The sequence below is a fragment of the Triturus cristatus genome, chromosome 4_2 (genome assembly GCF_964204655.1).
Source record: "Triturus cristatus chromosome 4_2, aTriCri1.1, whole genome shotgun sequence".
Lineage (NCBI taxonomy): Eukaryota > Metazoa > Chordata > Amphibia > Caudata > Salamandridae > Triturus > Triturus cristatus.
In genome coordinates this window covers 598,477,882-598,502,078 of record NC_140586.1, presented here as the reverse complement: position 1 = coordinate 598,502,078, position 24,197 = coordinate 598,477,882, and the positions used below count along the sequence as shown (strand labels likewise).

Here is a 24,197-nt window from a genome sequence, read left to right as displayed (position 1 = left end):
TGTAAGTGCTAAGTCATGTGATAGTATTACAGTGTGTTACTTATGGATTTCTGTGTTACTCCATTTGAGTTTTTGTCGATCAGTAGTCTCTTACTACAAGGATGCTCGGGTGGGGGGTCGAGCTCTGTAGTCACCGATTAGTCAAGGGGGATCGCTTTGCCCATACCTATACTGACGCCTCCAGAGCGCATAAAGGTGTTTTCTTCACACTCTGTGTGAGGCACCTCTCTAATGAACTTGGTAGCTTGCTCACTCCTCTTTTGTTAGGTGACATTGATATAGGAATGTGAGCGAGCTCTCACTTCTCATACTCCTCTTTGATTACCCTTTCATATAAGAATGTGGACATATGAGAGACTTGCAAGTACACATTCTTTGATAAAAAATGTGTCTTTCAGAAAAAGTGAAGTAAGAGAACTATGCCAAACTTAGGGGGTTCTCTAGAATGTCACAAAAAAGAGCGTTAATAAAAGAACGCTCTTCATAGTCTGAAAATAGAAAGAAACACTGCAGAAGAAACCACCACCATATGTTTAGTATTCTATGTATTTTTTTTCTCAGTGCTTGCATGATTTGATAAACCTATGAAATTCCTTACATTTTATAATGTGTTGAAACACTGTGGTAGGGCCAATGAATGATTTATATTGGGTATGAGTGACATACTAGGCCAGCTAGTAAATCAAAATAACTAGAAATTTATTAGGCAGTTGCTTTTTGTACTGGCCACTGTTTATGCTTCAGCATTGGCCAAAAATAGTCTAAAGGAGGGACAGATGTGTGCTAAAGAAAACATTGCAATGTTGGGGCATATTGTGTTGAATTCTCTATATTTGTTTCACCCTTTTAGGAGTGCTGCATATTTTCTAGCCATTTCTTAATTTCCATATTTGATTTCCTCTGGAATTATGAGAATGTTTTAGAGCCTCACCAACGTTTTACCCTTTTATTCCATGTGCCCTACTTCTATGGATTCAGTACACTGGCGTCTTAGAAATGAGTGGGGTTTTTCTGTTATTCAAGTAGACTGTAGGAAACAACCTTCTTACCAGACGTCAAGATCCAATTTGATGCATTAGGCAAAGGGACATTAAGTTACCTTGTGCTAGGATGAATGTACAAAGATGGTTGACCAACTATTTTCAGGCTATGCTTTGTTCCAGCGTTTCTTTATAGTGCAGCATTCAAGGAAAGGTTTCCGAGGCTCAGCTATGTCAGCACAACCGTGCATTTTGTACCTTTGTATGAATTACATACAAAGTTGTTGTAGAAGTCAAGACCCAATACAGCAAGAGAAGAGGTTCAAAGTATTGTAGTGCTCATGCTTACTAATGATCAAACCCTAGTCACAAGAACTGGGAACACTTTACAGAATCATATTATGACTTAACAACAATTTGCAAACTACAAAGCATTAGTATCAAGAGACAGTAATTAAAGGTAATAATTATGTGCAAAAAAGGAATACAAAGAATAGTGTATTGGCTCTGCATTTTACTTACAGTATGTTAGGCTGTCAATGTAGCAAAAAGTACCACCCAAGTAATAGAGGCCAATCTGGCTTAATGTCTTTGGACAAAAGATCCAGGGTTGTGAAAGCTTTTAAGCAAAGTTTACACCCCAGAACGTTGTGGCTACATTAACAAAAGTCTCTCTGAGTGAGTGAAAATTAATTCATTAAATCAATTACTGGCACTTTCAGCCATTTTTGTTGGTAGAAAGTTTACATTTGGAGATGAACTCCGATAGTTATCAGAGCAGATTGATCTGTTTACAGGAAAATAAAGACTGACACTTGCCCACCAGTATTGAGAGACAATTTTAATATTTCATAGAATTTCTGGGAAGTGCACTTTCGAACTTTATAAGATCATTCTTACAATTTATCTGGAAACCTATGTATTTGAGAAAACTCCTATAATTTGATAATGAGAACATCTTCTGAATTAAAAGGGACCTCATTCTTAGGATCTCCTTCCACAACTGTAGGGACAGAGCAAGACAGCCCACTCTTCTGACTAAGTTGCAGTTCTGGATACACACTTTGTCCGACTTGCATTTTAGATGAGTGGAAAAAGCAGCTACAGAATGCTTGTGGCTGTGAAAAACAATCTCTTTAATCATCCTTACCTTAAGTATACTTACCTTGCATGTTAAAGGCATGTATGGTAAAGACATGTGCGTGGACATGTGAGGTTAGGATACATGGTAAAGGCATTGCATAGCAAAGACTGTATGATAAAGGCTGTTTCTTGTTTCCAAAATGCTATGACATTGTATAGTGTGTTGGATTCTTCAGACGTCTTTCATTCTCAGTGTTATGCACATTTTATAGCTGCATCCAGATGGCCACCTCTAGTTTTCCCTGAAATGTTGATAAGATGTGATATGAACTCTGGACCTTCAGTCACCTGAGTGATCATAGAGTACTATTTTTCTGATCTACATTTTACTTTAGTGAGTCATGGGCAGCTGAAGCGACTATAAGGAAGATGCAGACCACATATTCAATCTTGAGTGCGCAGAAGATCGGTAAAGAAAGTAAAGCAATAGATGAAGCTTGTCAGCTAGAGGAAGGTAGATCGCCTTCTTTCTGCTCATGAGCGGTCCTTACCAGGCATAGCCAGTTCAGGTGAGAGCGGTGGCGTGGTGGTGCGGGGCAGGTGGGAATTCGACAGACGACGGAATAGGGAAAATTAAATTTAAAAATAAATAAATAACCCCTTACCTTGTACTTGCTGCATCGCCAAGTCGGCAATGCAGCGAGCGCAAGGTAAGTGGTTTTATTAATTTCTTTATTTTATTTTCCCTGTTCCGTCGTCTGTCAACTCCCCACCTCACCCCGTCCCACTGCCCCACCGCTCTCACCTGATCTGGCCACACCTGGTACTTACGCTCTGAAAAGATAGCTTAGAGAAAATGCGGTTTGCTAATTTGTTGTGTGTCATCACATGAGTTTGGCTTTTAGTCTTGTTAAAGTTCTTACTAGCATTGCAATGGACACTTTGACAATATCCAGGCCTAAAACCTTTCCTAAAGACAATTGTGTGATGGAATGTACAGTTTAAACCTGTAGCTGAAAGGCCAAATATAAAGGTTGGTTAAAGAGAACTAAAGGTCTATAGTCAGCCATAAAATGCTGAAAGTCATCTCAGAAGTATTTTCAACAATGAACTCTCTCATCTTCAAACCATTTTGAGGCTAGAAGAGCTAATGCAAGAGAGTTCTGTTCCTCTCCCATCCCACACTGTATGAATACGTATGGAACTTTCATGACTGATTCTCAAACACAGTCCTGTAGTCAGAGGAGAGCTAAAATGAAGTAATACAACGTTTCACTGGCTCTAGGGTCTGTAGTTCTACAGAAATGAAAGAGAAATATAGGATCCTAAATAAACAGATGGCAAATGACGATATGCCATCTGCTAGAATGTATTCACAAAGCAGTGAAAAATAGATAATAATCTATAATAGAGTTATATTGCTTCAAAGGCTGTAGACTGAGGTACTCTTAAGCTCTGATGTGGTTATATACCATATTCTTGAGACCTGAAACTTTCATATTAAGAACAGTTTTTGAAAGTGACATAATAATCTAGGCAGTAAATTCGAGATATAGTGGCAGCCACTTTAAAATCTCTTGCAGCATCAAAAGCATCACTTCTTTTCAATATGGCTTGGAACTGGAAACCTATTTCCTCAAGTCGAAGAATGAAAATGCCCCTGCATCCAAACACTCTGGATTGATACAAAGAGTGCATAACTCCTGTATTCATTGCTCAGTGTCAGGTACGACAACACAGAAAGTATGTTGTATATCCATATTCAGTTAATTCTTCATCATTCGCTTGAAAGAAAGTGCTTTGTCACCTCGTTAGGACTATGAAGTCCTACATAAATTCAATTGCTATTCAATTACAAGTATTCCGCCTCTGAGGAGCCAAGTGGACAATGTCCTAGAGGCCGATCTTGCTTAAGAAGGTCCTGAACTGATGACTTGGCCTTGACAACTACAGCAGTCAAGTATATTTTGTAATGAGTTTTCAATAAACAATAGAAGAATGAAATGTAATTAAAGTAATCAGCACTTTCAAAATGTAGTAATTTATAAAACCAGTGAGTAATGGTGACCAGTGATTGAGAATAAACAAGAAAGCCAAAGTCTTACAATGAAGAAAGTTTACCAGTTGTTATTAAGCAACAAAAACATAATATGAATGGCAAGCAATTTACCTGTTGGCATTTGGCACACTAGCATGAATATAGATTACTCTTATTTTGGAATATTTGCCGAATTACTACATGCTCACATGCAGCATGTTCTTGCAAGATACAGTAAAACACTTTCAAGCAGCATTCCAAAACATGAAACAAGAACGTCCATGCATAAGTCACAAGATTTCCTTAGAACTTGTACTCACCACCTTCATCTTCAACCGCTGAGTTCTCCATGCTTACACTATGTGCTTCATTTAGCTTCCCGCTTGGGACCATTACCTCCTCTTTCACATTATTGTCAATCCTAGATCTAACACGGTCACTGTTATGGTCAGCATCACCTGATGGTCTTTCTTCATTCAGAATCTCATCCTTCTTTGTCGAGTCCTCTGCGCATTCAATGACTTCCTTTTCATCATTTATTGCACCTGCTCCACTTCTTGGTGAGTTTTCATCTGCTGAATCCTCTGTCTGAATCTGGTCTTCTGTTTCTGCATCATTGTTTAATCCTGAAGAAGTCCTTTTGGCACCTTCATGTCCACTGCCTTTAATTCTTTCTTCCACATCTGAATCCTCTCTGCTGCTGGTGCTGTTATAGAGAGTGCTGGTAGAGGATAGCAATGAATCCCTTCTCCTATCTACAAACAGTAAAAGTAGTACTGTTATAGAAAGACGTTTATCTACTCAATAAATTAGAGCTTCTGACTTTGAACATCAGAGGGGAAATATCCCAGGGAAGGGGGTAAAAGAAATGGAGATGATGAGCTTGAAGAGAGAGGCACAATATATTAAAACATTCTAGAAATATTGCCAGCCCTAAATCTTCAAAGAAATCAAAGGCTTTAAAAAAAATACATGTCAGAGGTAATAATGAATTTGAAGAGAGACATTTTCTGTATTTAAAATACTGATGAACTTTTATAGACAAATATTTCTGGCATTATGAAACCCAAGTAAATAGTATCACAATCAGTTCATTTTGTAGGGAATTGTTTTCAAATAAATATTAGCAAGAATACATTTTACCTGAAACCGCAGCCACACAATAAAATAACAGTATATTAGTGTTTTTAAAATGACAAAAGATGGGAAATTGTTTAATTTAAAGGTCCAGTGAAATCTGTTGGCTCAATGACAGCAGCAGAGTGTTCCAAATAATGGGGGCCACACTGGAGAATGCTCACACTCTCAGTGTATGCTGCCATATCAAGCATTGACAAAGATCTTCCAGTACTTAAAAAATATACAGCCCAAAGAACAGACGATCAAGATGATCAAAAACCAAAATTAAAGCCAAGCAGGGAACTGAATAAAAAAATCGATAAGATTTAAATTGATCTGCAATGTACATGTTAGCCGATGTAGATCACAAAATGTAAGTGCTAATCTGTTCTGTAAGTACTGTTTTTTACATTAAATTAAACTAATGTCCTAATCATCGCACAGTAGACATTCAAAGAAAATGTCACTGACAAATGTGTTGATATATGGGTACAGACTGCGGTGTTTTGGGCCCTAAGTCCACAAAGCGGATAAATGATGACACAAGGACAGCGAGGTATGGTACTAAAACTGGTCCCGGGCTCGAGTGCCCAGTTTCTTTTAATTGAAAGGGTCACCTCAGCAGTGACACCTGTGTTGGATCGGTGTGGGGTGGGTGTAAAGGCCAACCCTCAGGGAGTGTTTGGAAAACAGCTATTTGTCAGAAAACAGGAACGAGTACAACAGCACACTACATTCCTCCCAATCTTTAATGAACAACGAAAACAAGCCCAACCAGTGGGAATAAATAAAACAAATTAGACACCACTGAGTCTCTCAGCCTCGAGAGGCAGTCTGCAGTACAGCACTGTACAAGTGGACAGGTTCAACTGGCAGCAACTGGGCACCCCTGCATGCATCCATGGTTTAACCAGATGACTCTGGGCAGGAACACAGGTGTAGTCCAGATTTTTCAACAGGCAGTAGGTGGGCCTAGAATCCACCCATACAATGTTGGGCAGTCCTGCGTGCTCTTGCGGTGGTGTGTATGGTGTCAAACGTTCAAGCTGGGTGCATCAGGAGCATAAGTGGAGGTCTGCTGCAGATCTCTCTCTTGGGGTGTCTTGACTCCGTGAAGAACAACCTTGTGAGGACTGGGATGACAGAGAGAATGTTTGGACGTCTTCCTCTGAAGCCCCAGTGCCTCCCATTACTTGTTGGTGGAGTAGCTTCCAGCCCAGTCTCTTGTGCGGGGAATCCCTCGAGGCCCTTTCCTATAGGTCACCATGGGACGACTTGGACTGTGTTGGGCTGCATGTGGGCCGAGCCACTTTATGAGTTGCCTGTCCACCGCCCATTTCCTGGCGATGAGCCAGCCATGAAAAGGGTGATGGAGAGGCAACTAAGGGGGCCCTAACAGGGCCCCTTGATGCTCCTGGGCCTAGGGGTGCATGCAGGGGGGCACATGTTCTGCTCACCTGGAATTGCACCCCCATTCCTGCACAGTGTAGCATGCATGACATGGTGCATGCCACACCATGCAGGAATGTGCAGTCAGCACTTTCATGGCAGCAGTCTGCATGTTAGGCTCTCCTGTGAGCCTAACATACCACCGGCATGAGACCAGTGCAGCACCGCACCGCCAACCCGACCTGGATTCAATTCTGAATCTGATGGGAGGGCGCATCACGGCCGTGGCGGTCCTCCTACAAACAGAGTGGTGGCGGTGCACCAGGAGCACCGCCAAAGTCGTAATAAGCCCTTAGGGAGAGAATCTCAGTTTTGTCCCTGTTCAGCAAGTAACCTGAGAATTGGGAGAAGTGGTCAATACTGGATAGAAATGCAGTAATCACAAGGTGAGGAGATTCTGTGAATATCAGAATATCGTCAACGTATGCTGCTGTTTTATAAGGTGTGTTATTGAAGGAGATACCTAGGTTTTCAGGGGATTCACTAAACATCAGGATCAAGCTGTCAATTGCGAGTAGGAACAGGATGGGAGATAGGGGAATTCCTGGCAAGTTCCCTGATGTAGGGTGAAGGCTTGGGGGAGTGCTCCATTAACTCTAATTCTGGCAGAGGGCTTATGGTATAGGACCATTGTAATAAATTCTTGTCCCAAAGCATGTCTCAAGAGAACGGCTTCGAGGTACGCCCATGATACTTTATCGAATGTCTTCTCTGCATCCAGGGCAATAACTGCAGCTGCAGGAGAAAGCGGGTTGGATGATCTTTCGATAGCATGGGAGATTGTTGCTGCTCGTGAGGCGACCCTTAATAAAACCAGACTGGGTAGGGTGAACCAGTTTGGGAATCATGAAAGCATGTATTTCCGCAAACATTTCGGTCTCCATATTAATGCAGGATATAGGTCTGGAATTTTTAGGATCAGAATGATCCTTCCTACCTCTGAGATAACTACAGAGATGGCTTTGGAGGCAGACCTTGTAACAAAGCCAGAGGCAGCAAAGAAGGAGAGAGTCATCTCAAGTGTGTCAATAATTGGTTGGGTGAAGGTTTGGTAAAATTAGACTGGGAAGCAGGGCCGTACTGGGAACCAAAACCTGCCCTGGCAAAGTGCTCAGCCGGCCACCCCCAAAGGATTTGAGGAGACAGCCGAGCTGTTTGCCAGGGCCAGATTCGGCCGATTTTGTTACAGGGCCGATATTGCAGCTATGCGTACCTGTAACAAAAACGGCCCACAGGGGCCCAAACCCGGCCTCCACCCTGGCGGTCCACCGGGGAAATGCCCGGTGCCCGCAACGGCCAGTCCAGCCCTGCTGGGAAGCTGTCCGGCCCGAGGGCTTTTCAAGATGGGATGTTTTTGATGGTGTGAGTGATTTCTTCTATAGTGATTGGACTGGCTAGTTATTTTGTTTGGGTCGGAGATCTGCTTAATCTGTATGAACTTAAGGAATTCTGAGCAGGAATCAAGGGGAGTGTTAACTGAGGGTGTGTAAAGGTTAGAGTAAAAAGGCTTTAAGTATCAGCGTCGTAGAGGTTTGGAGTTTGTTTTGGTCATCCTTAAATCGACTGAATAATGTTAGTGTTGCGTTTAAACTTTAGGTAAGCCACCAAGGTTTTACCAGCTTTAAGTGGATTCATTTGTTACCTATTTGGGCATGAACCCAAAGATGTGCATGCTTGTTAGCTATAGTGTTGAATTTAAGATGCTTCAAGGTTGCCAGGGTGGTCGTTTCATTATAATGCTGGTAATTAAGGTTGTGTCATTATTTTGCTGGTAATTTATTTAGTTGGCTTTTATGTCGGATGACAACTTGTCTAGGGGCGACTAAATACGTTTGTATTTACGAGACATCCAGCTAATAGGTTGACCTCTCATGTGGCATTTTAGGGAGTCCCAAAGAGTTATTGGTGAAGATACCAAATTTTTATTTGAATGAATTGGGAAAGTTTATCTTGGAGTTCCTTGATTGCATTTAAATCCTCCAGGATTTCTAGATTCATATCACAGATTTCTACTTTAGGGGGGTGGGAATAATTTTTAGGCTCATCTAAATAGGTGCATGGCCTCAAATAATAATCTATTCTGTAGAGGTGGTGTGCTAAAGAAGCATAGAGTCGGCTAGGAGGTATTCAATACTGGATAAGGTGTTAGTGTGGGGGGTAAGAAAAAGGACAAATTGCTGCCAGTGGAGTTGTGTAGTCTCCAGACGTCAGTCAATTTGTGTGCCGCACAAAAGGCATATAGTGCTTTAAGAGATCTATATGATCTGCATCAAAAAGCAATTAAATTAAATTAAAATTGGCACTGAGGACAATCAGTGCATCTGGAGGGAGAAGTGCAAGTTTGGCAGAAAGTTTATTCCAAAATTATGGGTCGTCCGTAGTGGGGTCATAGATTTCTGTAGAAGTATGTTGTAGTTGTGTAATGGCCCATCTACCAACATTATCTAGTTCTGAAGAGATAATTGAAAGGCCGTGGATTTTGGATGTCAGTGTAAAGACCCCATTTTTTGGGGAGATAGTGGGGGAACAGGAGAAGCCCGAAACCCAACCTGTACGGAAGTATAGGGCTTCTTTGTATCCAATGGTAGTCTTCTGTAAGATCACATCGCACTTAAAGGAGTCTTTTCTACGTTTTACAGGGTTCAAGGAAATCACTTTGAGCACAGTGGTATTATAGAATCAGCCACTAGTATACAATAGATTTGTAGCATGCGTGGTGCTGTGGAAGGCAATATAGTGTTTATTGGTCAAAAAGGATTTATACAGGTCACATGACACAAGGTAGGGGCAATACAAGAGAATACAGGCAGTATAATGGAAGGAATTGAACACCATGTGTAGGGTAGTCATTCTCCAAAAGGGAGAAAAAGTCTCGAGAATCAAGGTGTAGAGTATAGGGTATCACTTGCAAGATGCAACCAAGATGCAATTAGCAAAAAAGCAGAAAGGAAGGCACTGACCCACCGCAACATTTACAATTTGGCAACATTAAAACATTAAGGCCCAGATGGGCAAAATATGCCTACAATAACCATTTAAATCTGAATACAATATATCATAATATCAATAAAATAATATAAGATCTTACTACAACTTATCAAAGTTGCATTGTTGATTCGGATAACATTTGCAATAGTAAACGATTATAGACAAACATAAAGATACACAACAAACCGTTGGTTGTAGTCAAAGTATCAAAGCATGTAACATTTCAGTACATTAATGGATATAGGGGTACATATAGGCATGTAGCAGTGAGTGGAATTATCGTGGAGGGTCAAAGAACATTGATAGGCAAGGCATACTGATGGCATACTGAAGGCATACTTATGGATACATTGATGGATATAGGGGTGTATATATAGGCATATAGCAGTGAGTGGAATTATCGTGGAGGGACGAAGAACATTGGTAGGCAAGGCATACTGATATGGACAGGCGTATTGTGACATATTGTGATGTAGAATGACGTTCAAGAATATTAGGAAAGAGGAGGAGTAAGGGGAGGGGTAAGATTCAGAGGGCTGAGTAATATGTTGGCAGGTCATCTGCCTCAATGTGCGGGTCAGTAAGTATGAGTCGCTGGTAGGATCAAGGGAGGGGTTCAATACTAATTTGAAGTTAGGGTGTGTATGTCCCATATTGAGGATTAAGGACAGCGCACCTGGAGAATCGTATAGTGTTAAAGTGCGTAGGGATTAGTAGTAGGAGGAGGTTACATGAAGGAAATTATGTGCATATAAGGTTTGGCAAACACAGGGAACTCACCGTACCCATCCCTGTAGGCAGAGGTGGCTGTCAGGGATGTGATCTTGACCCGACCCTTTTTAGTCTCTTCATAAATGGGCTAGTTGACTTTTTAAATACAGAGAAGGATTTAGACGTACCTAAGTTGGCAACACGTAAAATCCCGGCCATGATGTTTGCCGACGATACCCTGCTATTATCAAAATCTCCTATGGGTATACAGAGGGTTCTTAATTAATTGTGATGCCTTCTGTAAGGAAAGGGGGCTTGAGATTAATCTACAAAAAACAAACGTTATGGTGTTTAACAAAAGTACCTGACCAAACCAATGTTTGGATGGCAGACCCCTAGAGAGGGTATCTGTCTTTGAGTATCTCGCCATTACGATCACAGAAAAAATTGGACCGGGGGGTACAAATCAAGAAAACTAGCCTGCAGTTAGCACAGAAAAAGGGAGGCCTGACTAAGGTATTTCGAAATTCTAGCCATAAACCTGTGGGCCCAGTATTAGAAATATATAAGGTACAAGCCAGAGGTGCTGCTTTATATGGGGCAGAAATGTGGGGACACTGTCGTCCTGACAGTCTTACACAAGTAGAAAACACCTTTGTCAGGCAATTATTTGGTCTCCCTCGCAGCTCCCCTCTCATACCGCTACGACTAGACTTGGGGGTCAGGTAAATCTCGGAAGAAGTTGCACTCAGACCTCTTATTCTGGCGACGTTTGTGGGTTACTCCAGAACTGGCTGAATATAGGGAAGAACTAAGCGGTGTTGAGTATACCCGAGGCAGGGAGATTACCATGGCTTACTCTTATCCGGAACACTCTCCTGACCATGGGACAGCGTAATTTGTGGGATAGTCCAGAAATGACATGCCCCACAGTGTCAAGGAAGGAGATAAAGGACTGCTACTGGGAGTACAAATTGGCCCAACTACAGGGGAGCCAATCAATAGGCAAGCCTACTATAGCTTTTTGGGAAATCAAAGAGCAGTACAGGCTAGAGCCGGTACTGGACGACATTAAGCCGGTTACTTCAAGAAAGCTCTATTCACAATTCAGGCACGGGGTACTGCCACTGCGTGTTTTTACGAACAAATGGGCGGGCCTACAAACTTTGGGTTGCCGGCCTGTAATATTGCAGTAGAATCAGAATATCACGTGTTTTGTTTCTGCCCTGGGTATAAGAAAGCAAGAAAACGATGGTTGATCCAGATCTGTAGAAATTTGGGAACCAGACAATGCTCAGAGGCTTTTAAGATACTGAAATATGATGCTAGCCTCCCTATAGCATTCTCAGTAGCAGGATTTGTATTCTCCATGTGGTGTACCCGTAGAATATTCTTGAAGCTGACCCCCCACAAATAACGATTAAAATCTGGTACACTTTTTTTTAACTGAAGGTATTTTATATGAATTTTATGAGTTTTCATAACTATTTTAATAATGTATTTTAATATTGATGTATAGTGTACCAGTGTATAGGACTATTAAGAAGTGGAACCGGGGTCCAAGGGTTTATGATAATGTTAACAGCCTCCATATTGATTGATGCAAGCACTTTATACTATATATATATAATATATATATATATATATATATATATATTTTTGCCTGAATGGTTGAACTGAGAGATAGAGTACGGGCTTCCTAAATTTGACATTGTAAATTGTACATATATACTGCGCACACACTTTAATGTAGCCAGTGATGTTTGGACTGATTGCAAAGTAGGCTGTTGTAGGTTACATGTGTGTGTTATTTATATAATGCCATATGATGAAGGTATATTTTCTATTTGTTTTATCATGATTCAAATGAAATATAAGTTATTGTATATATGGGTTTATGGTCAAATTGGCTGAAATAAAGTTTCATTGATTTGATTTGATTAGCAGTAGGATATTAGGCTCACTGGCAATGGTAGGGGGTTGTATGGAGTATAACGTAAGATAAAGCTATCTACTGTGCATGGGCAAAGAGCATACCGTGACCCAGTGGTCATGAAAGATCTAGAGTGTCCGACACACATAGCTTGTGTGAACATGGATGAACATGTGTGAGCAAGTGTAAGCATGCTGAACCTGAAAAATAAAAAATTAGGAGGATTGAAGATATTAGAGATATTAAACATGTCCTGGAGTGATACATAACAGTTTAATGTTACATCATAACATTCTAAAAAGAGATATAACAACATAACAGGAGATATACATCATCCAATAACTTATAGGACAATTTCGACTAAGTAGGATATTGTGAGATACCACAAAGGATATAGGTAATTAAGCTGGGCGAATCCTATATTGACAACTATCTTCAGCAAGGACCGTTCAGAGAGTCTTCATGCGAGTCTCTGTAGTGTTGTCAATGAATACACGTAAATCATTCGCCTTTGAGAACATTTGGGTCTTGCCATGATCGATAATGTTGAATTTGGCTGGGCCAATAAAACAACGCTGGATTGCTCTGTCTAGCAGGGGTCTCTTGAGGGCTAGGAATCCTTTCCCTTTGACAACTTTGTCTCCGGTATAATCCTGAGAAATGTTGATCCTTGAGCCTTGCCAGATGAGAGACTTGACTTCTTTCATTTGTGATAGGATGTGTTCAGAATGCTGGTAGCGCAAGGGGAGAAAAATTAGTGCACGTGCAGCTGTCATGGTAAAAGGGAACCCTATGGGCTGTTTCAAGGAAAGCGATAACTGAGGGCGATTTGTATTCTTTTCCTTCTGGCAGGCCAAACATCCTGAGGTTCCCACTCCTATTGCGGTCGTCCAATTTGATTATTTCATGCTTGAGATTGTGCTGCCGAGGGGTCTTCTATCATGTTTATGCAGTTTCCAGCGTTTGTTACTCTCTGATTTAATTCCTTGAGGTCTCTTCTGATTGCTGTCTGTAGCATATTAGTATTAGTCTTGGTACTTTGAGCGATATAGTGGATGTCATTTAGTTTTTTAAGAGTCATTTCAAGGGTGGTCTGGCTCTCATGTTTCTCTATGATGGGAGAGTCAGGGTACAGAGCTTCATATTTCGACCTTTTTTTTCTTCTTTGTCCGTTAGTGATTTATGGTCCCTCTGGTCAGCCATGTTTGCAGTAAGGCCAGCAAGTTTTGATGCAGTAGGGAGATGGATAAATGGCATTGAACTAGTGAGGATTATGTTGAGACAGGTGGTATCACCAGTTAAGTGGTTGCGGCTGAGTATTAGTCGGACAGTCTATCAGATCATGAGGTTATAAGAGGTTTGTTGTAATCATGTTATTCAGTCTCAAGTCAGATGTGCATATCCTCCCCTGAACCTGTGTAATCTTTGTAGTGCTTTGCAGAAAGTCGGTCATATAAATAAACATCACAATAGACTTTGCAGAAAGTCAGGTTATAGCAATAGACAGCACATAATCAGCACAAGGTTCGCATGAGCTTTGTATAGCTTATAATCTGGTCAGGGTAAGACTTGCGTGATTATCAAAGGCACCTGTGGCCGACAGATACATCAGGCTAGGTCAGAGCGCTTTGATATGTGATTGGTGGTGACTGATTATGAGAGGGCGGTGGTGCCAGTGTTGATCCTTCATGATGTTTTGTTGATCCACCAGTGGGAGAAACAGGGCTAAAGCAATCAGAGAGTCCCAGTAGTAACGTTGGGCACAATGTGAGGCCTAGATGTCCCAAGGCTCATGCTCGGATTAAGTTCAGGCATGCCGATTCAGCAAACATGAAGCGTGCAATGAGACCTCAAAATAACTGACTGCAAAATAAGCAAGGGAGCAACTAGAGTAGAAGGGACAGTAAGGCAGAGTCCTTGACTGTATTATAAGTTGGATGGACGAGCGCTGCAGAGATCGTTGATGTGTGCTGCGGGATGAAAGCTGCAAATGCCACCCATTGGAGCACACATCACGAGCCAGGGAACTCCATAGTGAGATTTAAGATCTCGCAAGAGGTCGGTGGAATATTGTCTAGGGATGGGGTGAAAAGGTAATGCAGCGACGGGCTCAGCAGTGCTCAGTTAGGAGCCCACATCTTGCATGGCTCCTTACCACCCCCCCTCCTCCCTTCTCCCTCCCACTGAAGTATGTGTTATCATGCACTGCTTTTACCATCATGCACTGGGGCAAATTGAGTGTTGGGATTGTGAGACAGCGTGCACCCACCCTCCTTCTGTTATAAAGATCGTTATGTTAATATTGATGTTTGAAAGACAATCTAAGTCACGCTAATACTACTTCTAGCAGACCTATTTTGTTGAGCGAATTGTTGAACACTTCTAACAATAGGGGTCCTATCGCTTAGCCCCAATCTTGAAGTGGATGAAGTATAAATCTACAAATGTCTGACAGTCAAGTGATCTACTAAGGTACTTCTCAAGTCTCGTGTCAGGGCGTGCAAATGCATACACCATATAGGAATAGTGCTTTAATAGAAGGTCACTTATGTGAATTATTTTGATCTTGGCACTTAAGGAATTTAAGTTAAGGTGCTTACAAATAGATGTATTCAGCTTTTGGAATGTGATTATTTCTTTTACTTAAGGAAGTTCTATCACACAGTCCCCTTCTTGGGGAAGATTAGTTCTAAATCTACAACTGTGTGCCCTTCCTGTGACCCACTAGGATAAGGTGAAATAACTGTACTCAGGGATTAACACATTGTTTTCATCCTAGAATTGTAAATGTGCAACAGAGTGGTTCTAATGCCAATGGGTGTCATCATTTAGACCAATGATGTGGTGCGTGGTTGAAAAACACACCATTGTTCCTTATCAAAAGAATTCTTGAAATATCAAAGGATGGATGCCTAGATCTTTTCAATCACTACGCATTTCATATCATTTACAGAGTGATTCAATTTGATAGAGTAATTAGTCATTTTTATATTTCGCTGCTCCTACAGTTGATGGTATTTCTGTGTTCCAGATTACAAGTCTTAACCTTTGTGGTGGTCTTACCAATGTAGTTCATGTTACAGGGGCACATGATCATATAAATTACATTGCCTCTGTTACAATTACTATTGTACATTAGCAACTAAGTTGTTTGAGGCACAGGTCTAACCCAAATTGTGATTCCGTAATGTATAAACAAATCACAGTTTGGGTTTTACATAAGAAAAAGTCTTTTTGTGATCTCAAATAGCCAGATTGTGTAAATCGGACTGTATGCGAATGCAAAAAAACTTCATGCATCTGGCCCTGTGTAAGAAATTGGGTTATTGGTTGAGAGGGCTGGAAGCCCTACTCAATTAACAACCACAGTCCTTGTTAGGGAGAACCACAAAAAGTCACCAAATTAACCTCTCCTTAACCCTCTGATAGCACAAAGGTAGACAGGCTTAACCGAGAGGCGATGTGTAAAGATTTATGCAGCATACAAACAGTAATTAAGTGAAAACACAACACAAGAAAAATCCCAAACAATGTATCAAAATAGAGTACATTCTAATAAATAAAATGACACCAAAATTAACAAAACCCAATTATTAGAACTGGAGTTAGGATTTTAAAAAAAAAAATTAAATCTAGTTTCAACCGTGGGTATCTGGTCAAGCGAGACCAGGTCAAAATCAGAAGTTAAGGCTGACCGTGAGGGAGAGTGGTACAGATACAAGGGATGAATAGGGCCCGTCTTGGCTTACCTTCAGACTTAGAAGACATCTTGGAACAATTTCTTGAGAAGTGAGAGTCTCAGCGGGGCAAGGCACCAGGCTGGACAAGGTCTCGGTGATGCCATTAATGATGGCAACGAAAGCTCAGAGTGTGAAAATCTGAATTTTTAGGCAAGCAGGTCAATACGTCAATGGGGTGCTGGTCCCCAGTTAGCCCGGAGAAGATTCTACCTTCAGACTTAGAAGTTTTTCTGGAGTTCGAAATACCTCAATGGGACGAGGCTGTAGCCGATGATGGCTCCACGGCGCTGGATACCATCATCAAGAGGTCCTGCTAAAAGGATTTGTTGCTGCAGAGAAGAATAAAGTGGGAGATGTGGCAAAGTCAATCCCCCGGTGAATCACCTTCATTGAATCGGCTTAAAGATAAATTCAAGTCTCCTGTTGGTTCTCACAACAAGTTTTGCTGGAAAATGTTCTAAATCTCAGGTGTTTGGTTTTGATAGGAGGAGGCCACTTTAACATCACACCATGGGCCTGATTCACAAAAGAAAACGTACACCTTTGTGTAAGTTTATGATTTTTTCTATTCTCAAAGATATTTTACAAGTAGTAACTTTACAACTGCGAAGTCTCCGCACACAAAGAGAAAAGAAAGAAAGTCCTATCTTTTTTATGTGCAGAGACTCATTCGTAAAGATACTGCTTGTAAAATATGTTTGTGAATAGAAAACAACCATAAACTTACACAAAAGTGTAAGTTTATCTGACCCGAAGTGTGCATGACATCGGGTGGAGGGGGCACTACTTGGGGGCTATGACTCACATCAGCAGGGACCAGCAGGCAGGTACGTTCCAGGAGCTCTGGAGCTTGTTTTGCCCCTGTAGCTCAAACAGGAGGTCAGTCAGCTTGCATGCACATGTAGTCACTCTGGTGGTTCTGGATTCAAGTAGCAGGCTTTCCTTCCTCAGGCAGAATAGCAGTCCTTCCAGCAGCAGGTTATCAGGGCGTTCCTTCATCTGAGTCTTCCACAAGTCCAGAAGTGATCTGATTTGGGCTCTGAGTGTGTCACATTTTATCACTAGTGCCAGCCTTTGTGTGGAGGGCAATGTCCACTACCCCACCCTTCCTGGGTTTGGCTCCCAAATGTCTGAGGCGACAAAAGACTAGTGTCAGATTTCTTTGTGTGTGCTGCAGAAAAGGTCTTTGAAGTATAATTCAGGCCTGGGTACAACTCCTCCCTCAGCCATCCTGCCAGGAAGGCCAATCCTGCAACACTTAACACCCTTTTGTCCCCTTGTGCGGGAGGAATACACAACTCATCACAGAAGAGTCAGCCACAGTCATGTGGCCTTGATTAGTGACAGAAAGGCACTGTAGACAGGTTTGGGTACAAAAATGGCAACTTTCAAAAACTGTGAGAGAAAAGCGAACAGCTGGTGTGCACTCAAATATTTGTAGTAATACCAAATTTAAAACATGTTCACAAACTTAAATAAGGCTTAGTGTGCTGACCCTGAGGTGGTTCCACCCACCACCTAAATTCAAAAGTGTAAGGAACTAGAGCAAGATGCACTAGACAGGGACTGCACTACTCTTGAAACTCAAAAATGAGTAGAGAACAAGTTAAACAACATTTATCTATTAAGCAGAGCAGTAAATTGTGTACATCATCAAACCAACAATAATTGTTTGTGAATGAAAGTAACAAGTCATCATTTCTTCTTGTCAAAGTGTTAATTTATTCACACTTCTATCAAGATCAAAACAAGACCGAAAATTCATGTATACAACGTCCTATAGTACATATATTAGCTTGATCTTCCCAATGCATTTCGGGCGCAGTATTCGCCCTTCTTCAGGGGATATCTAAAAATGAAACATCAATCAGTCATATGCACAATTATTCAAAGAGAAAAGAGTTATACGGAAGGCAATTCTGGCGTCACACGGGTAAGTGGGGAATTGAAATCACTGAGTTGTTACACAAACGAGTTGGTGAAGATTCTGATGAAGTATAGACAAAGGGGAGGTGTGGTCCCAGCAAGAGAGCAGCATGAATAGCAGCGAGAAGATGAAAGACACCATGTGCAAGTAAGAGTAGTCACACGTAACGCTGTGAGAGCAGAAAGAACATTAGACCGTCACCAAACCAGAAAAACCAATAAATACCTGGAAAAGCTAAAGTAACTGGAAATTATCTGGAGTTGTAAACATTACAAGGGACAAATCTGAAGGAAATGAGAACTAAATGTTAACAAGGTAGTAAAAATAGATGTGGGACTATTTGAATGAATGCGAAAGCGCTTACCGAAAATTCTATCAACCCTAGCGAACAAAGTCAATGACTGTGTTAACAGACGCGCAAGAACAGCGCTGTGGTGGAGAGGACAGAGACCTGCGGGTGATAAATGCGGGAGGTTAAACACAACAAAGTGTGCGCTAAGCCGGGAAGAATTAATTGGTTGTGAAAGCTTTTAAAAGAGTGAGCTAAGGTACCTGGAGATTTCTGTAGGAATCTGTGAGGATAGTCCGTAGGTTCATAAGGCAGCGAGTAGTCCCGCACGTGGAATCCGGTGGAGTACGGGTACACGAGTGGGAACAGCAGTATACGAAAGTGAAGAGGGGCTTATAAAAGGATTAAATGGGGACGGCCATATTGAATTGGGAAGTGAATTCAATAGAAGACGAGGCGGAAAGCAATCAAAAGAGGACGAGATGTGAGAACAGAATGAAAACACACACCTGTGAATTAGAATATCGATGTTAAAAAGTACATGCAAAAGTGTTGGACAAATATTGGAAAAAGTAAACACATCCTGCCTATTTACAATCTCGTAAACCGTAAGTATTCCCAAGAGGGACATACTAACTATTTAACAATGTGAATCGACACAAAATGCTGAAAATATCTCTAACAATAAAAACATTTCCATGGGCGTCCTGCCTATTTACAATCTAAATGAAAATGACGATTCTAACAATGTATCTATCCAATGACACCATCGCCCATTTGAAATGTGATAGAATTATAAGAGAGTGAAGGGGTGATATTAACTAATCTCCGAATGTAACGTGACTATTATGAATGTGCATATAAAAATTTTAAGACTAAAGAAGTCAAGTGTCCTGTGTGTGGCATAAAGCCCACGTATGTATGGGAAGAAAGAGTGATGAAACATAACAAACTCCGAATTGATGCAAAATAGAAACATATGAGTGCTCTAATGCAAAGTAGGGACTACTGTGTCCCCCCCTTTTTTTTCAATAGTGGAAGTTCAAACGGAAGTGTCTACAGGAAACATGCAAATTCGATTTTATCATTGAGACCCTTGGGACTCAAGGTATTAAGATACCGAATCCAGAAGGACTCCCTTTGAACAATGAATTTACTCATATCGCGATCATTACAATGTTTAATGACTTCGATGACACTGAATTTGAGTTGAGGAATCGTGTGATGTGAATCACACCAATGACTAGCCAGCGGTGAAGATGTGGATCTAGTACGAATACGGCTTTTGTGCTCCATGATGCGAATACGTAAAGATCTCTCAGTTTTGCCTACATAATATAGGCCACAAGGGCATCGAATGATGTATATAACATTAGAGGTGTTACAATTGGCAGTGAAATTGAATTTAATTGGCTTACCCGACCAGGGGTGAGCCAGAGACACGCCTGTAATAACATTATTGCAGTGTGAGCAATTGTAACATCTGGTCATCCCTTTAGGTGTCACATCGATGTTAGGTTCTCATTTCTTGAGAAGTTCCTTCAGATTATTGGAGCGTTTGTATGCAAAAAGCGGTGGATTTGTGAACAGATTCCCAAAGTCTGGTTCACTCTGCAGTATATCCCATCTGGTGAGGATCGTTCTTTTGATAGCAGGAGAGAGGGTCGGGAACTTAGACACGTACACTTCCCTAGTTTGAGGGGGTTTGATGCGTTTCTCGAGAAGTGATGATCGAGACACCTGGTTCAGGCGTTGAACTGAAGTTTCAATGAGTTTTTTGGGGTAACCACGTGCCAAGAAACGGGTTTTGGTCTCTTCAAGGGTGGTGTGCAATTGTGCGTCATCAGAGGTGATACGTTTAATTCTCAAAAATTGAGAATAAGGAAGATGACGTTTCAGTGAATGCGGGTGAAAACTGTCGTAGAGAAGCGTGTTATTACGATCTGTAGGTTTTTTGAACAAAGAGGTAATCAGATGGTTGGATGATAATTCTATGTGTACATCAAGGTACGAGATTGAATGTTTATCCAATGTATGTGTAAACTGGATCCTAGGGTTGAAATCATTTAGAGCTGCCAGTTTTGATTCCAATACCTGTCTGTCACCTTGCCACATAATAAAAATGTCATCAATATATCTGCGATATATGACGAGATTATCTGTCCATTCACTGTCATTAAGGATGTTCTCCTGTTCAAATTTCATCATATAGATATTTGCGTAGCTGGGAGCTCCCGCAAAACCCATAGATGTTCCGTGAGTTTGGAGGAAAATTTTATTTTTCCATGTAAAGTAACTGTGAAACAAACAAAAATGCAAGAGTTCCAAAAGAAAAATTTTGTTTGCATGAATAGTGTCCATTTGGAGCAATGCCCATTCAATCGCCTCAATACCCTCAGAATGTGGGATTGAGATATATAAGGCAACGACATCAACTGTGAGTAACCATATGTCATCAAAACTCTGAAGATTGAGATTATTGAGTATTTTCAAAAAGTGTGTGGTGTCTTGTACATATGTTGAACCAGCCTGAACAAATGGTTGCAGGAAGTAGTCCAAGTATCGGCCAATGGGGTCGTGGATAGAATCACACCCTGATACTATTGGTCGCAACAGTGGATTGATAAGACGTTTGTGTATCTTAGGGAGTGCGTAGACGACTGGTCTACGGGGATGTTTATTGTACAAGAAATCGTATGTTTTGGTGTTAATCCACTCCATGTCTTTAGCGTGTTTAAGAATAGTGGTCAAGATGTCCTGGAATTCAACTGTAGGGTCCGACTGTAATGGGACATAAGTGGACTCATCAGACAGCATTTCACTGATTGCGGATTCGTAAAAACTTGTATCCATTATGACCAATGGCGCATTGGTCATAATGGATACAAGTTACTAAAGCCACTGAGAAGGCGGAAAGTGTGTCTTCCAACACTAGTGCTTCCCTGTCCTCTATTGAAAGCGATCTGGGGGAGGGAGTAAGTAATCTGGAAACCTCCACCTCGTCCCATTTTTTAAGGGAGGTACAACGTTACAGACTGGGGAACAAAAAGAAAAACCCAAACCAAGAATCAGGAGGGGAGGGAAGAAATACAAAAATAGGCGTACAAACCAGAATGCAAAGCAAAACACAAGTGAGGAAGTGAATACCATATTGGATGAATGTAATAACGATGATGAAACTACTGTCAATGATCTAACCGCTAATGAGTTGAATATTGTAAACTTGTCAGGAAGAATTCTGACCGATTGTGAAAAGGACATCCTCCGTAAAGGATTGAGCTTTTGTGTTACGAATTCATGTGATTTTGTTGATGTTCACATTGATCTCTTTAAATTTGTAAGAAAACTGAGATTAAAAAAGTTCTTTGAAAATCGACCTTGTATGCGAAATGTATTGTCTGATCACCCAAATGATTCCACACTAACTATTGCAGATCTAAATGCTACACATCTTTTGGCTACCCTTGATAATGATGATGATAATATTGATATTACGGACACTGCAAGTATGTTAGAAATCTTTGAGGACACCTCAATAGATAGGGGTTTAAAAGATAGATCAAGGTTTCAACCACCAAGAACACAGGACACCCACATTGATGAGTTCTACAATAGGGTCACACAACAGTTACATCAGTTGGAGGATAAACACACCGTAAATGCCCATTGTAAACACAAATATAATATAACTAAAAGAGAAAGGGAATTGCTAACATCATTAAGGGAAGATCCAGAGATAGTTATAAGAGAAGCTGATAAGGGAGGAAACATTGTGGTGATGAATAGATGTGACTACTTGGGTGAAATTGACAGACAATTGGGAAATAGCGACTGTTACACACAACTTAAGGAAGATCCAACGAAACTAATTGAACAAAATATCAATGCTAGTCTACGCGATTGGCACGAATCATGTCTTCTGTCTGATAAAGAATATAAATACCTACTAGCACAAGATTCTAGAAAACCATGCATCTACATTCTCCCGAAAATTCATAAGGGAGGGGGGGATTTCCCCCAGGAAGACCAATTATCTCGGGCAATGGGGGACCGACCGAGCACCTCTCTGAATATGTTGATGGGTTTTTACAACCCTTTGTTAAGAATCTGCCATCGTATCTTAAGGATAGTAGGGATGTCCTTTGTAAGCTGGAGGATTTTATCTGGGACAGTAATGATCTTCTATTTGTATCCTTAGACGTTGAAAGTCTGTATACATGCATAAAAACTGATGTTGGACTTGAAGCTCTAAGACACTTCCTATACAAACGTAATGCTTGTCACCTGGAGCATACTCTCATGCTCCTTGAAATGACTCGCATGATTCTCAGTATGAATGCATTTTTGCATGGTGATAAATGGTTTCTACAACAACAGGGCACGGCCATGGGATCCAGGTTTGCTCCGTCTTATGCGAACCTTTTTATGGGTCTGTATGAGACGGAGCACGCCTGGGGACAAGGCTCAAAAAATTGGAGCAATAATATCATTTTCTATGGGAGATACATAGACGATGTGCTCCTAATTTGGAATGGAAGGGTGGAAGACCTATTGGATTACCACAGATACCTAAACCAAAATAGATTTAATGTGAAGATGACCATCAATTACTCTAGAGATTCAATTGACTTTCTCGACTTAAACCTATATGTGGCAAACAATCAAATACAAAGTAAAATGTTTGTTAAACCAACTGCATGCAATAGTATTCTGCATGCCGAAAGCTCACACCCCAGGTCTACAATCAATGCCATACCCTTCGGGGAAATGATTAGAGCACGGCGTGCTTGTAGCGAAGAAAGCAATTTTAAAAAAAGCATTAATAACATCAAACATAAATTCAGAAATAGGGGATATACAGAAAAATGTCTGAAACAAGCAGAATCAAGGGCATTAAAAATAGATCGCAAAACTACTTTAACATCAAGCCAACAAAAAGAAAATAGAGGGGCAAAAACGGAAGAAATTCTGTTTATAACCAAATATAATGCTTACAGTGATCATGTATATAATATCCTACGAAAAAATTGGCATTTAATTGCCAATGAACAAATGCCACCTGGTAGTGTATTTAAAAAACCGAGAGTGGTATATAAAAAAGGTGAAACATTGAAAAAGATTCTCTGTCCAAGTTACATTAAAACCAACCACATGGCTTCCATATAAACCATCAGGGTTTTTTACATGTGGTTCGTGTAGTGTATGTAAATTTGGATGCAACAAAAAAACAGATTTCCGGTATAACACACAAAAAGGCTATACAATTAATACTTTTATTAATTGTAATTCAACTTACACAATTTATGTCCTTGGATGTGCCTGTAATAAAATTTATATAGGCAGCAGTATTAGAAATTTAAAAACTAGGATCCAGGAGCACATAAGGGCCATAAAAAACAAGGATGAACGTTATCCAGTAGCAATACACATCCACGAACATCACCCATTGAAAACAGATATATGGTTTCATGCATTGGAACACATAAAAATACCGGAGAGGGGTGGAAACAGAGAATCGATTCTAAGAAAAGCAGAAGCTGGTTGGATTTGCCGCTTAAGAACAGTAGCTCTGGGTCTAAACACAAATGATGAACTTTACCATTTTTTTGTGAATCTGAATGCCCTAAAATGATTACAGATGAATAGTTCCATCTCTGAATAAATCTTGTATGGATGATGATTGACACACATATAAGGGGTATGTAATTTTTAAAAAACTGGCCCCCTTGAATCTAAAGTTTTTTCTTTAAAAGGACTATTAAGAACTACCTGGGGTATAATGCCACACATGGGAGAGAATCGGAATATGAACAAATGTCTTCACTCCCCTTGTGATAAGTGGTGCCGATAAATAGAATATTATTCAAAGATGGCAGAATCTAAAAAGAGCAAAAATTGATGAATAATCCTTTAAAGAGATTCTAGTACATATTATATAAC

General features: G+C 40.7%; 1 protein-coding gene across 2 annotated transcripts in view; it reads right to left on the bottom strand.

Moving 5' to 3' along the window:
* ERICH3 (glutamate rich 3) overlaps positions 1 to 24,197 on the bottom strand; it is a 554,163-nt gene that overhangs the window by 197,789 nt on the left and 332,177 nt on the right. Inside the window, exon 12 of one of the 2 annotated variants that reach the window (XM_085602275.1) lies at positions 4,422 to 4,856. The exons of the other annotated variant lie outside the window; for it this stretch is intronic. Within the exon in view, the coding sequence (XP_085458401.1) occupies positions 4,422 to 4,856 (435 nt within the window). The remainder of the gene's footprint in view (positions 1 to 4,421; positions 4,857 to 24,197) is intronic. 2 annotated transcript variants of the gene reach the window in all.